General features: G+C 40.8%; 1 protein-coding gene across 3 annotated transcripts; it reads left to right on the forward strand.

The window, feature by feature from the left end:
* The first annotated feature begins 7,094 nt into the window (after window positions 1–7,094).
* On the forward strand, window positions 7,095–12,450 carry LOC149828338 (granule-bound starch synthase 1, chloroplastic/amyloplastic-like). 3 transcript variants are annotated; one of them, XM_090017524.1, is made up of 13 exons: window positions 7,095–7,220; window positions 8,359–8,751; window positions 8,985–9,065; window positions 9,187–9,285; window positions 9,401–9,490; window positions 9,774–9,837; window positions 9,933–10,033; window positions 10,118–10,227; window positions 10,318–10,561; window positions 10,645–10,821; window positions 11,007–11,198; window positions 11,857–11,943; window positions 12,037–12,450. In XM_090017524.1, the coding sequence occupies exons 2-13, from the start codon at window positions 8,383–8,385 to the stop codon at window positions 12,280–12,282; spliced, it is 1,860 nt and encodes a 619-aa protein (XP_089873650.1). In that variant the 5' UTR covers window positions 7,095–7,220; window positions 8,359–8,382; the 3' UTR covers window positions 12,283–12,450. The 3 variants fall into 3 exon arrangements, with proteins under 3 accessions (XP_089873650.1, XP_089873651.1, XP_089873652.1); XM_090017525.1 differs by having other exon boundaries at window positions 8,364–8,751; XM_090017526.1 differs by having other exon boundaries at window positions 7,097–7,204; window positions 8,364–8,751.
* The last annotated feature ends 1,249 nt before the right edge of the window (window positions 12,451–13,699 follow it).

Genomic DNA, 13,699 nt, shown 5'->3' on the forward strand with positions numbered 1-13,699 from the left:
CTTCACGCTTGATTCTGTCATGGTAGAATAGTCGATCTTGAGATTGCCAGGGCTCCCTCTTGTTGGTCTCGATCACCAATGAATGACCCACAGATCACCCGGATAGCAAGGGCTTTGCTACCATGTTTGCAAACAAGGAAGGCACAAAAGTTACGTGGTTCGGTCACTGACGACCTACATCCACGAGGAGAACAGGACTGGCTTTATTCAATACTTTTGCTGTAGCCATTACAAGCTTATATAAGCTCCTCACACCATAAGGTGATAAGGACAAAGATAACAGCCGTAACAACTTAACAAAACAGATAGTCTCCAGAAGGAGAATACACAGCTGGGTAGGACGATAATGTTTATCTTGAGGAGATAAACTTGCTATAGTTGGAATACCTATAGCACATCCGATAACACCTTCTTCCTTACCTGTTGGGATATGACTGCTGCTTCAAAAATTGTCTCATTCATTTTCCTCCATAACATCCACGCTACTACATGGAAAGCATTGTCTCAGCTTGATTTTTTTTTTTCTCCCTGTCTATCTGACCAAATCATCTTTTACATTTGACCCTAGCCTCCAGTGTCTTCTAAATAAATCTAAAATCAATTTCCATATGTGATTTACCCAAGGACACTAGAAATAAATGGCTATTAGTCTCCTCATCTTTTTTGAAAAATACACACCTACTAAGCATTTGAAATCCCAACTTTTGTACTCTCTTTGAGTGATCAGCTTACCTTCCATTGCATGCCTTAAGGTGATGGAGACTCTTGGAGGGGCCTTGTTATTCCATATCTTTTTAAAAACTTGATCTTGCTGCCCTTTCTCTCTTACTATCTCCCAGGCACTTTTCATCGAGTATTTTTTTTTGTCGGCCTCCATTGAATATTGTCTTCTTTCCCGGGTTGCCATACTTTTCTCTCAATCTCTCTCTTAAAATCTTGAGGGAGACATGCCCTTTCATCCATCAATTTAATGGTAGGGTGAGAGACTTTGTCTATGACATCCACAAGTCGAATGTTACCAAGGGTGGTGTACAGAACCTGCTGTGAATTGAAAAGCAACTGCTGAATGAGAGGGGCCCTTGGAATCCAAGGATCAAACCAGAATTCTGACTCTTCCTTCTCTAACCTCCTATCTAACACCATCTATTAAAGCCAAAGCACCAATTTGGCATCCCTTCCAACCATAGGACATACATTGGCTCTTCACATAGATTCTTTTTGCAAATATTTTTCTCTTACTAAGAGAACCCATGAAGTAGTTTGTTGTTGGCATATCATCCATGCCAATTTAGTGAGAGCAATGGTATTAACTTATGTCATGCTTTTGATATCTAGTCCCCTTTCTGATTTGGGTTTGCACGGTTCCAATTGATAAGGTGAGAGTGCTTGTGAGAGTCATCATCATGCCATAAAAACTTGCGAATAATTGACTCAATTTCAACAATGGTAGCCATGAGGAGTCGAAAGCAACTCATTCAATACAATAGAAATATGAGTAATACGGACCTAAAAGACAATTCTGACTGCTATAGACAAAAGCTTGTCATTCCACATCTCCAGCTTTGCCCAAAACTTTTCAACCAACTTCTCACACATCACCCTGAATACTTGATGTGCTTGCTTCGTTGCTTCTCTTTTTACTAAGGATTGTTTGGCTATACCTAGTATAAGTTTGTTAGCAATAAAGGAGTGGTGATGTCCCCTCCTCTATTGGATTAGGCGAAATATTTGTTTATCTCTCGCTTTGCTTGCTCGCTCAGTGCCTTTTCTTCTTTTTGGGTCAGGAAAATAATAAAAAGAGTTCATTGGTCGCTTTCGCTCCCTCTTTGTTTAGGACTTTAAACACCAATTCCCTCACTCGCTTTGCTCCCTCTGTTAGGCAAGAAAAGAATAAACTTAGATAATCACATAAACTTGTACTTGTTGAGTCTAACAGGAGCCAGGTTGACCTGCATATTTCTATCATGTGAAAAGGTTAAAGACAAGGTTTCTGCTCAGGAATAAGGCTCAACTTCAAGCCTAGATTTATAGTCAATGAAAAAACGACTTGATATGGATAACTGACCTAAGCTCAAATCCTCTTTCAAAGAGCTTTTCCCGAAAAAGCTGACAAAGCTTAAAATTGGCTTGGTGTAATAAACACCTTTGAAGAGAGGAAGACCCAAATATGTTACAGGTAAGGTTTTAACTTTCCATCTTAGGAAAGGAAGATTGAAAGGAATAAAAATAGTTTTTTTTACTGGAGTCCTGACACTCAAATTTTTCCATCACAGCAAAAAAAAAAATCCATATAGAGTTTCTAGGATCTTGAAGGAAGAAAAGAGTGTCATCGGTATAGAAGTGGTGGTGCCATTCAAATCCTCACTTTGACCGAGCTTATCCTTCCTTTTCTTTCCTGATGATCCATGCATCTTGATAGTCATTCCATTGCCATTAGAAAGAGGTAGGGTGACATTAGATCCCCTTGCCTTACGCCCCTGCTACTTGGAAGAGTGAGGTGGCCTCCCCATTAATTATAACTGCAAATTGTGGTGATCCAGCTTTCTGCAAAGCCAAAGAGTCTTAAGGTGTCTTCAAGAAAATTTCACAATACTCTAGTATGATGATATTGCTTAACTTGCCACCATGGGATCTAATGTTCTTTAAGAAAACTCACAAATAGATGACATCATGTCATCAAAAAACATGTCTAAGAAGATTTGCAATTGAATCCCCATGTCTAGAAAGACACCATTTTGTCACAATCAAGTTTATGTATGATCCATATTTGAGTACTGTCAACAAATAGATAAAGCTGAAAAGGTATTCAACCATCGCTGCAACTCTTTTATTTTTCGGAGTATATGTGCATGCCACCGAATACTCTAGAATTTTCTAGAGTTTTATTTTCCAGCTACTAGAAGGATTAACAGAAAGTCTGAAATTCTGAAATAGTGAGATAGAAGGTGCACCATTGGTTGCCAGCAAAGATCTGGTCTTCAAATTTGTGTTCTGGGTTTTCAGATTTCGTGAGGGATAATATGGATTTCCTGTTGAAGTACAAAGTAGAAGAGTTTATTTTTTCTCTATTTTTAGTGCACTAGTTGAGAGTAGTTGGTAGCTGTCTACCACTCTCTTCTAGCCTGCCACCAGCCTACCTATCTTTTGAAGGTTTTTTTTTTCATGTTTTTCTTAAATTTCACTGTACAGATGTGTTATACATTCTTGGTTTTATAATAATGAACTCTCGGATCATCCAATTTCGACAAGTTTTAAAAATTGATGATCTACTATTTTCATAAATATTCAAAGTTCAAAATAACATGTTTTTTATAAACAAAAAAAAAACACATGATCCAAGTATCGTTTCTTAGCAAATTGATCATGTTGAACACATCTCTAAGGTCAGATTGGCGAAAAATAATATAAAAACTTTAGTTCCCTTGTGATAGGCTGGTGGTAGGCAGCTATCACTTTTCATACTAATTGGAACATTTTGACAATTAGCCAAGTAGTAGTTCTCATAAGATTGAGCTAAATGATATATGACTACTAAAGCACCTTGTGTTGGATTTGACAGCATTGATCAAGGGACTGTGGGCTTGAAGAGCTGACCCAGTCCACATATGGACAAGGAATCCTAGGCACCATTCATCATCAAGAAGGGCGCTCAGAACTAAGGGTAGACATCGGTCTGGGTATAAGATGGGCCAGCCAGGGGCTTGACTGCAACAAACCCGACCCGATTAGCTAAACAAACCTAAAGGCACTGACCCAAGCCTGATTAATTATAATTATAATAAACCAGATCGGCCTCATTCCAATCTGGGGTTTGGATCAGGGCAGTCAGGTGACCCAAGCCTGATTAATTATAATTATAACCAGATCACTGCTTTTGTTTAAAATATTACCACCTTTTATGACCCAATAAAGTAATATCAGATCCAGTAATCTAGTCCGAGTATTGTAAAAAGTACTCTGTCACATTGTCTCATTGGGCTAATGGGTCAGGGTCATGGGCTGCTCTTCAAACCCGAGCCCGTTAAGAACCTGTCCAAACCTCGGGTGATTAGTAATGAGTCGGGCCAGACCGCACTTAAAGCCCGGTGGGCTCAGCTCTAAACGTGTCCAGGCCGGCCCGATGCCAACCCTAGTACTTGTGGATTAGAACATGGCAAAAACCACTCATCTCATCCATCTTTTAAGATGAAAGGCAAATATTGCATATCTTTGTTTGCTTTTCCAGGAAAAATTGGGATTTACCATAATAATCCTACCCTCCTAAATTCCCGAGTAGGCTATCAACAGGTCCTGTGTGGTATCAAGGGTTTATGTATCAGTCGAAGCTAAGCCTGGATCTAGACCCGATTTGAGAACATACAGTCCAATTGAATCCTTAATGGTATTGAGATCCATTCCTTTTGTTGAATTTATTCTAAAAAAAAAGATAGTTTATTTGAGTGAGCTGGGTACGGCCTTTTTCCCATCTGGACTTGAAAAGGAATCAACGCAATCCAACCCAGACCAACAAAGACTGCGACCTAGCTAGCTAGATCATGTACCCATCGATAGGGATGGCAGTGGACCGGGGGAAAGGGGGGGCCCGCCTCACCCCGTTTGGACCGGGGATGAAGGGTATGAAACGGGGATGGAGGCGGGGACGAAGGTTAAAATCCATCCCCGTCCGGGGGTGGAGGCGGGGATGGACTGGCACGTTCCCCCGCCCCGCCCCGCCCCGGCCCCGCCCCGGCCCATCCCCGCCCCGGCCCCAGCCCATCCCCGCCCCGGCCCGGCCCCGCCCCATCCCCCAACCCTTTATATTTTTACTGTTTACTAACCCTAACTCCCTTCCCTAATTTCCTAACCCTGGAGCCGCCGAGCCGGGCCGTCGCCTCTTCCGCTTCCCCATCCGCATTATCATTGTAGCCGGGCCGTCGCCGACCACCGTTGGCCGTCGCAGGGTCGTCGCCGATCTCCGACTCGTCATCGGCGACGCTTGGGTGCGAATGCACACCAAGAAGCTTCGGCAGTACGTCGCTAACTACGAGCGCATGGTGTGGAGCGAGGTCGTGGCGGCCATGGCGGAGATGCCGGTGGTGATCGATGCCGAAAGCGCGAGGCGAGCTTTCAAGCGGTTCAACTCCGCCTTCGAGGAGGCATACCGGGCGCAGACTGCGTCGATCGTGGTGGAGGACATGAAACGGGGATGAAGGCGGAAACGGGGACGGGGACGGGGACGGGGACGGGGCGGGGGTGGAGGACATGAAACGGGGATGAAGGCGGGGGTGGAGGATAAAATCCATCCCCGCCGCGGAGGCGGGGTGGGGCGGGGCGGGGGTGGAAACCTTGTCCCCCGCCCCACTGCCATCCCTACCCATCGACATCAGATCCGTTCGGCTAACTGTGGCTGTGACTCAAGTTTCAACCCTGATTTGCCAACCGTAATAATACAAATCGACTGCACACACACGCTACCTAACCTCCCAGTTTGATGGGTCTAGTGATGTTTGGCTTCTAATAATTGATTTAATAAACTATGTGTGTGTGGAGAGAGAAGTTATGTAACTGATCTTGCATGATTTATTTACACTGCTATCAAGTTCAATGAGAACCTGTATACAGGGAAACTGAAATATGTAAACCAGAAAAATATGTAAACTAGTATGAACCAGATTTTCATAAGATTTTTTTGCAAATCTAACCCTAGATATGCATTCTGCATGGTTCATTTGCTTGGAATCGACTATTGGATCATCATAATTGAATCAACAAAATGTGATTTTGTATGCTTGAATATTTATAAAAATTCTGAGCCATTGATTTTCAGGCCTTGAAAGATTCTTATTATGCTAACCGGATGATCAGAGAGTCTCCTTCTATAAAACCAAGCATCTAGATTGCATCTATACAATAGAATTTAAAAAAAAAAAAAAAGACCTATAAAAAACTCCATAGATACCATGCTTTCAAGTTTAATGGGGACCAAAAAATATAGAGGGAGAGAGCAGTGGTAATATACCCGACCCCATCCCTGCCGACCCATACCAGATGAGATTTTTTTTCAAAAATTTGACCTTACTGATGTGTTCTGCATGAACGATTCACTAGAAATTGACTCTTGGATCATGCATTATGGATGAAAAATTGGTTTTTTAAGCCTTGAAAGTTTTAAAAATTTGTAGACAATTTAATTTTGGAACCTTATAAAAACCTATCCAAGAATCGGAATCAAATGATTCAAAACCTGACTCTTATGAAAACAATGACTTAGAACACACCTGTAAGGTTAGAATTTCAAGAAAAAACTATCTGGTATGGGTCGGGCATGGATGGGGTCGGGTAGATTCTCGTGTGTATATATATATATATATATATATATATATATATATATATATATATATATATATAGAGAGAGAGAGAGAGAGAGAGAGAGAATATGCAACTAATTTAGCATGATCATGCTACCAAGTTTAATGGGGTCAAATATAAATAAATAAATAAATATATATATATATATATATATATATATATATATATATATATATATATATATATATATATATATCAGTTTCAAACTTTCAATTTCTAATACGATGAAAAATGTACGGCTCACAAAGATGGTCTAAAAATGATACAAAATTAAGTTGGGGTCATCTTTTAACATATGAAAATACTAAACAAAAACATGCTTAACATAATTGATAAGCTAGTTTTTGTCTCTAGTTTTTGCTTTTAAAGATCAAAAAGCTATGTAAATCAAAGTGTGTGAGACCCCAAGTTAGGTTGGTTTAATACCACAAAAATGAGGTACAAGCAGAGCAGGGAAAAAGGCTTTCACAGGCAACAGCACAGATTGCATCAGCCCTCACGAGTCCGGAAGCTCTGGAGTCTGGACCCTGTAGTGCTAGGGGCGTCCCGGGCCCCCACCATTGCGCATATTCCGTTGAAGCAGTCCTCGCCCCTACCCTCGCGATTCGGGCCCATGACGATCAAGGGCCGATCGATTGGTGTCCCTACAAGAGAGCCACCAACTGCCTGCCACGTGGACATCACCCCTTCGGAGAAGACGACACTGCCGAGATCGCTACAAATAGCTGAGGGTTGCCACATTCACAGTGACCACTGCTCCTCCACTAATTCACCACTCACCAAGAGTGCGAGACAGGGAGCGCTCCCCATCTTTGCTTCTGTCTGCACTGCTCCAGGAGAACGCGAGAAGTTGGGGGTCCGATTCTGATACTGTATGCTTGGTTTTCCATTTGGTGTGGTGTTTTTTATTATGTTTTGCTTTGGGATTTTATGTGATTTGGCGATGATGGTGTTGATCGTTTTTGGATTTTGAAGTTGATCTTGGTGGTTTTTCTGGGTTTGTTTAGTTTGCTTGCTTTGATGGGATAGAATGGTCGTGTTGTTTTCCTCTCTTTTTTCTTTTTCTTTTTCTTTTTTTTTTGTGTGTGTGTGTGGGGGGGGGGCGGAAGGGGAAGGGGATGAAAAGAGTTCTTTGGGCTTTTAGGTGGGCCTGATTCCTTTTTGGTTTTTGAGTTGCTAGGGTCAAAAGGTTTTTTATTCTTTGATCTCGCTAAGGCATGTATAAGGGGAAAAGGTGGCACAGGTTTTGGGATTTTTTTTTTTTTTTGCTTTTTGTGTTTGGCTGGATATCATTATTTTGAGGATGTTCAAGTGGCTGAAAAATGGCTTTTGCATGGTTTAGGTTGTTGTGTGCGCTTGAGGATGGGTAGATTTTGTCAGAATCTCTTTTCCATATATAGATTTGTTACCCAAAAGATATTTGAAAAATGCAGTATCAGCATTTAGATATTTGTAAAGCCGATACATCCGTGGTTATTATAACCTTGATTGTGCTTGGGGTGTTTTTATTTGATTCCGCACTGAAATGTACTTTTCTCCTGATTGGAGTTCAATTTATTGTCTTGCTCAACAATGATGATGTCTACGTTGATGCATATGGTTTAATACCATTGGGCACAAAAGGTATTGCCTGTTATTTGTTCTGTTCTGTTCTGTTCTCGTCATATAATAAAAAAGTATGATAGGAAGCGTTGAACATTAGGTTATAATAATTGAAATAAAAAGAAAGGAGACAGATCTTTCTTATTAGCTATAAATAATTTGTTTCTACTCAGTCTACTCTTGTGACTCGAGCGTGTATGATCCTCATCATTTAGTCAGATCTGAATTGATAGCACAAGGTAAACAATCATTGATGGAGCATGACTCGGCTTTTTTTTTCGTGAGGCAAGATAACTATTCTTGATTGATCGACTTGTGTCTAGCTGTGGGATTGTGTAATGTTTAGGATGTTATGATGACTAGCTGATTTGTGTAATTGAATTGTTTTTAACTCTTGGTTCATTCTAGTACAGGTTTTGCTAGAAAACTTTAATGTCCACACTGAATGCCTCAATCTTGGTATCGGGTCCATCCCACTTTAAATGCAGTGGGGCCTGTGACCCAGAGATGGTGCCATTTGCAAAAAATGCTGTTGCTCGCAAAAGGTTTCTTCTCAACAGGCACCAACTCAAGTCATACAATGGGTTAAGATCCTCAAATACAGTGGATTCACGGGCAAGTGCCAGAGCAATTTACAACCATGCTGCCAGAACAGGTTTTAAGCAAGAGGATAGAAGGCTAAGCAGTGTGATTGAGTGCAAGAAAGGAATGAACTTGGTGTTCGTGTCCGCAGAAGTGGCTCCATGGAGTAAGACTGGAGGACTTGGTGATGTTCTCGGGGGACTCCCTCCAGCAATGGCTGTAAGTCTGGAATTTGATTCAATCTATTTAATGCATACTAAGTTTCCCAATATATACTTAAAAGGTTTTGTTTTGTTTTGTTTTGTTTTGTTTTTGTTGCAAGCATATCAATTTGTCTTTTCAGTTGAAAGCATATTTATTCATTTAATTTTTTTCGATGGAATCTTGAAAAGTTTATAGAAATTTATGTTATTTGATTGTGCTTATTGAGACATCAACTCTTGGTTCTCTAGGCTAGAGGTCATCGTGTCATGACTGTATCTCCTCGCTATGACCAGTACAGAGATGGGTGGGATACTATTGTTTTGGTTGAGGTACTAACAGAATTCTTGAATTATTAATATATATCTCATCAGAAGTATTCTTTCCAATTCTCAATGTCTAATTATGACCTGGGATAAGCTCTTTGATAATCTCCAATGAGTTAACTTGCAGTTGAAGGTTGGAGACCGAATTGAAACTGTGCGCTTCTTCCATTGCTACAAGAGGGGGGTGGATCGTGTTTTTGTTGATCACCCAATGTTTCTTGAGAAGGTTAGTCAAATCTTTTTTGTGACCTTACTCAGAGCTCTATATTGTTGGTAAGCATGTATTTAAAGGGAAATGAAAGCTGAAACTTACTATTGAATGCTTTGTTTTTGGTTTCTAGGTATCGGGGAAAACTGGTGGCAAGATATATGGCCCCAAGGCTGGAGATGATTATCACGACAACCAGCTACGTTTTAGCTTGTTGTGCCAGGTAAGGAGGCCCTTATTCTAGCTTGTTCACAAAGAGTTTGCAAACTATTTTTATTTTTCTTTACAAACTAAATCACCTTCCTTCAATTTTGTTATAGTATCATTTTTTTTTTCTTCATATTCTTTCTTAAACTTTTATAGGGCATATTCCTCATTATCATGTTATCATACATTATTAATTAGCTTTTATAATATGTGTAGTTTGCAGCGTCTGCTCACAGTTGTAACTAGCCTGTGTTAGTTGCCCCAAAATAAAGTTTTCATCTGGTGTCTATGGTATGCAGGCAGCTCTTGAAGCCCCAAGAGTGCTCAATCTGAACAGCAACAAATATTTCTCTGGACCTTATGGTAAGTATTTCAGTTTAAGCACCAGGTTGTTTTCTCTATTCATGAAAAAGTGGTGCACCATGCCGTCATTAACCGTTCTTATATGCTGTAAGCAGGGGAAGATGTTGTCTTCATTGCCAATGACTGGCATACAGCTCTGCTTCCTTGCTACCTGAAAAGCATGTATAAATCAAAAGGATTGTACAAAAGTGCCAAGGTTGTAATCTTGTTGTCAATAGATTTAACTGACACCGAATACACCGAGTATTCTAATTCCCCTTGGTTCCAATTATTGTTGTAGGTTGTGTTTTGCATCCATAACATTGCCTACCAAGGTAGATTTGCTTTTGCCGACTTTGGACTTCTGAATCTGCCAGATCGGTTCAAGAGTTCCTTCGACTTTATTGATGGGTATGATTTTTTTAGCCTCTTCTTGAGCATCCAGCATATACTTTTGAAAAACAGCACCGAATTTCTAACATTCTTGTGTTTCCGTCACAGCTATAAAAAGCCTGTGGTAGGCAGGAAAATTAATTGGATGAAGGCTGGAATATTGGAATCAGACAGGGTTCTAACTGTGAGCCCATACTATGCACAAGAACTAGTATCTGGGGAAGCCAAGGGAGTGGAGTTGGATGCCATTATTAGCAAAACTGGGATAACTGGAATAGTGAATGGAATGGATGTAATAGAGTGGAATCCAAAAACAGACAAATATATTGATGTCAACTATGATGCCACAACTGTGAGTTTTTCTTCTGCAAGGCTGTTCACTCTTCAAATAGAATTAAAGAAGGTTGATACCCGGTGCTAATAACAACTCTGCAGGTCTTCAAGGCAAAGGCTACTCTGAAAGAAGCACTTCAAGCAGAGGTTGGACTGCCAGTGGACCGTAACATTCCATTATTTGCTTTCATTGGTAGGCTGGAAGAGCAGAAAGGTTCTGATATCCTGGCAGCTGCCGTACCTCAATTTATGGGGGAGAACCTTCAATTAGTTGCTCTTGTACGTAATGAGATTGAGTGTTTCCTCACCTTATCTTCATTTCACCTTTGTTGAAGTTATACAAAGGCCTTTTTCTTTAATATGATGTGAACCCAAAAGTTAGGTTCGTCATCAAACTTCATTATTAATTGCAAATGATATATTTTTAGCATGCTTATGTTCATCCATAATTCCTGTGTCTGCAGGGGACTGGGAAAAAACACTTGGAGAGACAGCTTGAACAGTTGGAAATTTTGTACCCAGATAAGGCTAGAGGCATTGCCAAATTTAATGTTCCTCTTGCCCATAAGATAATGGCAGGAGCCGACTTTCTTCTGATTCCTAGTAGATTTGAACCTTGTGGCCTTGTCCAGTTACAAGCAATGCAGTATGGAACGGTATGCATGCATCTGTTTTGCTAGATGTCATATTTCAGGGGGATCAATTGCTTAGACTTTTCTGCTTTCGTTTATACTCCTGGGCAAAAATTTTGCAGTGGACTCGAACTGAGTTGCTCAAGTCTATGACATAACTATGGATTTGTCTGTCTCATAATGGAGTTTTTTGTTTGCAACATGCACACATGAAAGGGCCATACCCAGTTCGATCCCCTACTCCATGTTGCTGGGAAGGGGCCTAGAGCTGATCTAACATTTTTCTTTTTGTGACAAGTGGCTGTCCCCAGATACACACGACAGCCTGAGCACTTCACTCTTACATCATGCATGCATACCAGAGAGAGAGAGAGAGAGAGAGAGAGAGAGAGAGAGAGAGAGAGAGAGAGAGAGAGAGAGAACAATGGTGCAAAAGAAACTGACTGTTCTCTATTAGTTTGTTTGGAAGCGCCGCATTTTCACAGTAATAGTCATCTTCATTTGGCATATATGCTTGTCTACTTATTCCAGGGTACTCTTGTGCTTACTGTGTCTGTGCATCCTGATGCTCATATAGAGGTCTCAATTGAGACCTGAATGTGATCATTGTCTGGGATTGGTGTATAGTTTATGGATGAATGTTCTTGTCCTGAGATGCTGATACTATTTTTCTGATCTACAGCCACCTAATGTTGTCACCACGGGTGGATTAGCTGACACTGTTAAGGACGGGTTCACAGGATTCCAAATGGGTCCCTTCAGTGTGGAGGTATGCATTGGCTTTGTTTTCCAAATCTTCTTGGTGCCTCTTTATCCTGGCATTGTGGAGTTGCAATCTTACTTTTTCTCCTTCCATTCTCAGTGTGATGCTGTCCATCCATCAGACGTCCAAGCGCTTGTAGCTACAGTGAAGAGGTCACTGGCTGTTTACGGGACACCTGCTTATGCAGAGATGGTCAGTAACTGCATGGAACAAGATCTTTCATGGAAGGGCCCTTCAAAGAAATGGGAAGAGGTGCTGCTGAGCCTTGAAGTTTCAGGTAGCCAACCTGGATTTGAAGGGGAGGAGATTGAACCTCGTGCTAAACATAATGTTCCCACTCCTTGAACAAGTGGTACTCTTTGCCTCTTTTCATTTCGCTACCTACTAACCGACAGCTGCTAACAGATACTCTTTCCTATCAAAGTAATTTCTTGCTCGTGGAGAATAAACCATGGGTGTGTAATCTTTATACATGTATATCTGGATCAATAAATGTACCTTGCCCTCCGCTTCTCATTGTTCTTCTGTGATATATGATTCTAATTAATGTAGTAGACCAAGTGGTTGACTTATTAGTGAGAACCGATTTAGACCCAGTTTGTGCATAGTTCATGTTTCTGATAAAGATAAATAATGTAGAGTTGGCACACAGACTGGGTCCAAATTACCACATGTAGTCGCTGAGCCAGGATCAGGTGCCATCACAAGTCACACTTTGAAGTGTGCCCCTGTACCTGATGTCCTCCATCTTTGGCTGACAGTCTGTCAGTTGTGGAGCCCAAAAGTAGATGGAGGGCTGCTAGGTGCAGAGGCACACTCAGTGTGCCATGTGATGGCACCTGATCCTGGCTCAGTAGTCGCTGGTTAGGTGTGCAGGCCCCATGTTCAAGCCTTGACTGCAAAGAGGATTTTTGTTGTTCCTGTTCTTGTTGTGTGTCTATGGTGTTGAGAAATTTGAAATCAATAGCATGGAAATGCAGGAGATAGTTCTTGAGCATGAGAAATTACTACTACTAGCATGGAAATGCAGACTGTTTTTTTTAGCTTGAGAAACTACTTTGCTGAGCGTGTGCAGTCTGCAGAACGGCCTGTTACATGCACCTGCAGGGCTGTGGATTGCCTCGCATGGATTGACAGAGGCCTTCATGTGGCTCTGATTAGGTTACCTTGTGATGCATGAAGAGCCTCTGACGACGATGCTTGGCCAGGAATGGACCTGTATATCGTTTGTGATAAGTGTACTCACCAAGTTGGTGATAAAGCCACAAGATGCATACACCATATTTGTCCAACAATAACTCAACCCTGTTCCACATATGCATGCCTTGACCATGTTAATGGCTGGCTGAACATCTGAATATTTATTAGTCTTGCTTAATAATTTGATGTAGCAATTCAGGAAGAGCGTGCCTGAAACCTACACCCAAACGCAGCTAGAAGCTAAATAATCCAAGAATATCTAAGAAAAACTAAAAATTGAAAGCAAAAGCAGAAAATAACTGAAAATAACAAGTTCAATAAAACTAGAAATATCTCATATTTCAACTCTGCCTAACTCTTCGGTCTTTCATCTTTTTTATAGATGAAACTACTAATTCTGATATATTACAACTTTTTAATTGGATAAGCACTGCTAATTCTGATACACATTTCAAAAACGTCTATCATATTATAGTATGGATTTAACTTGATGATCCAAACTTAAATTATAAATAAACCCAAATAAGAAAATTAGTAAATGGGACTCAATTAGGCTATGTGG

The sequence above is a fragment of the Nuphar pumila genome, chromosome 9 (genome assembly GCF_984573655.1).
Source record: "Nuphar pumila chromosome 9, dmNupPumi1.hap1.1, whole genome shotgun sequence".
Taxonomy (NCBI): Eukaryota; Viridiplantae; Streptophyta; class Magnoliopsida; order Nymphaeales; family Nymphaeaceae; genus Nuphar; species Nuphar pumila.

Coding starts and splice junctions, on each gene's coding strand:
- LOC149828338 (XM_090017524.1), top strand. CDS start 8,383: ATGTCCACACTGAATGCCTCAATCTTGGTATCGGGTCCATCCCACTTT. Junction 9,491..9,773: donor GTTTTAGCTTGTTGTGCCAG/GTAAGGAGGCCC, acceptor TATGGTATGCAG/GCAGCTCTTGAAGCCCCAAG. Junction 10,228..10,317: donor TCCTTCGACTTTATTGATGG/GTATGATTTTTT, acceptor TTTCCGTCACAG/CTATAAAAAGCCTGTGGTAG.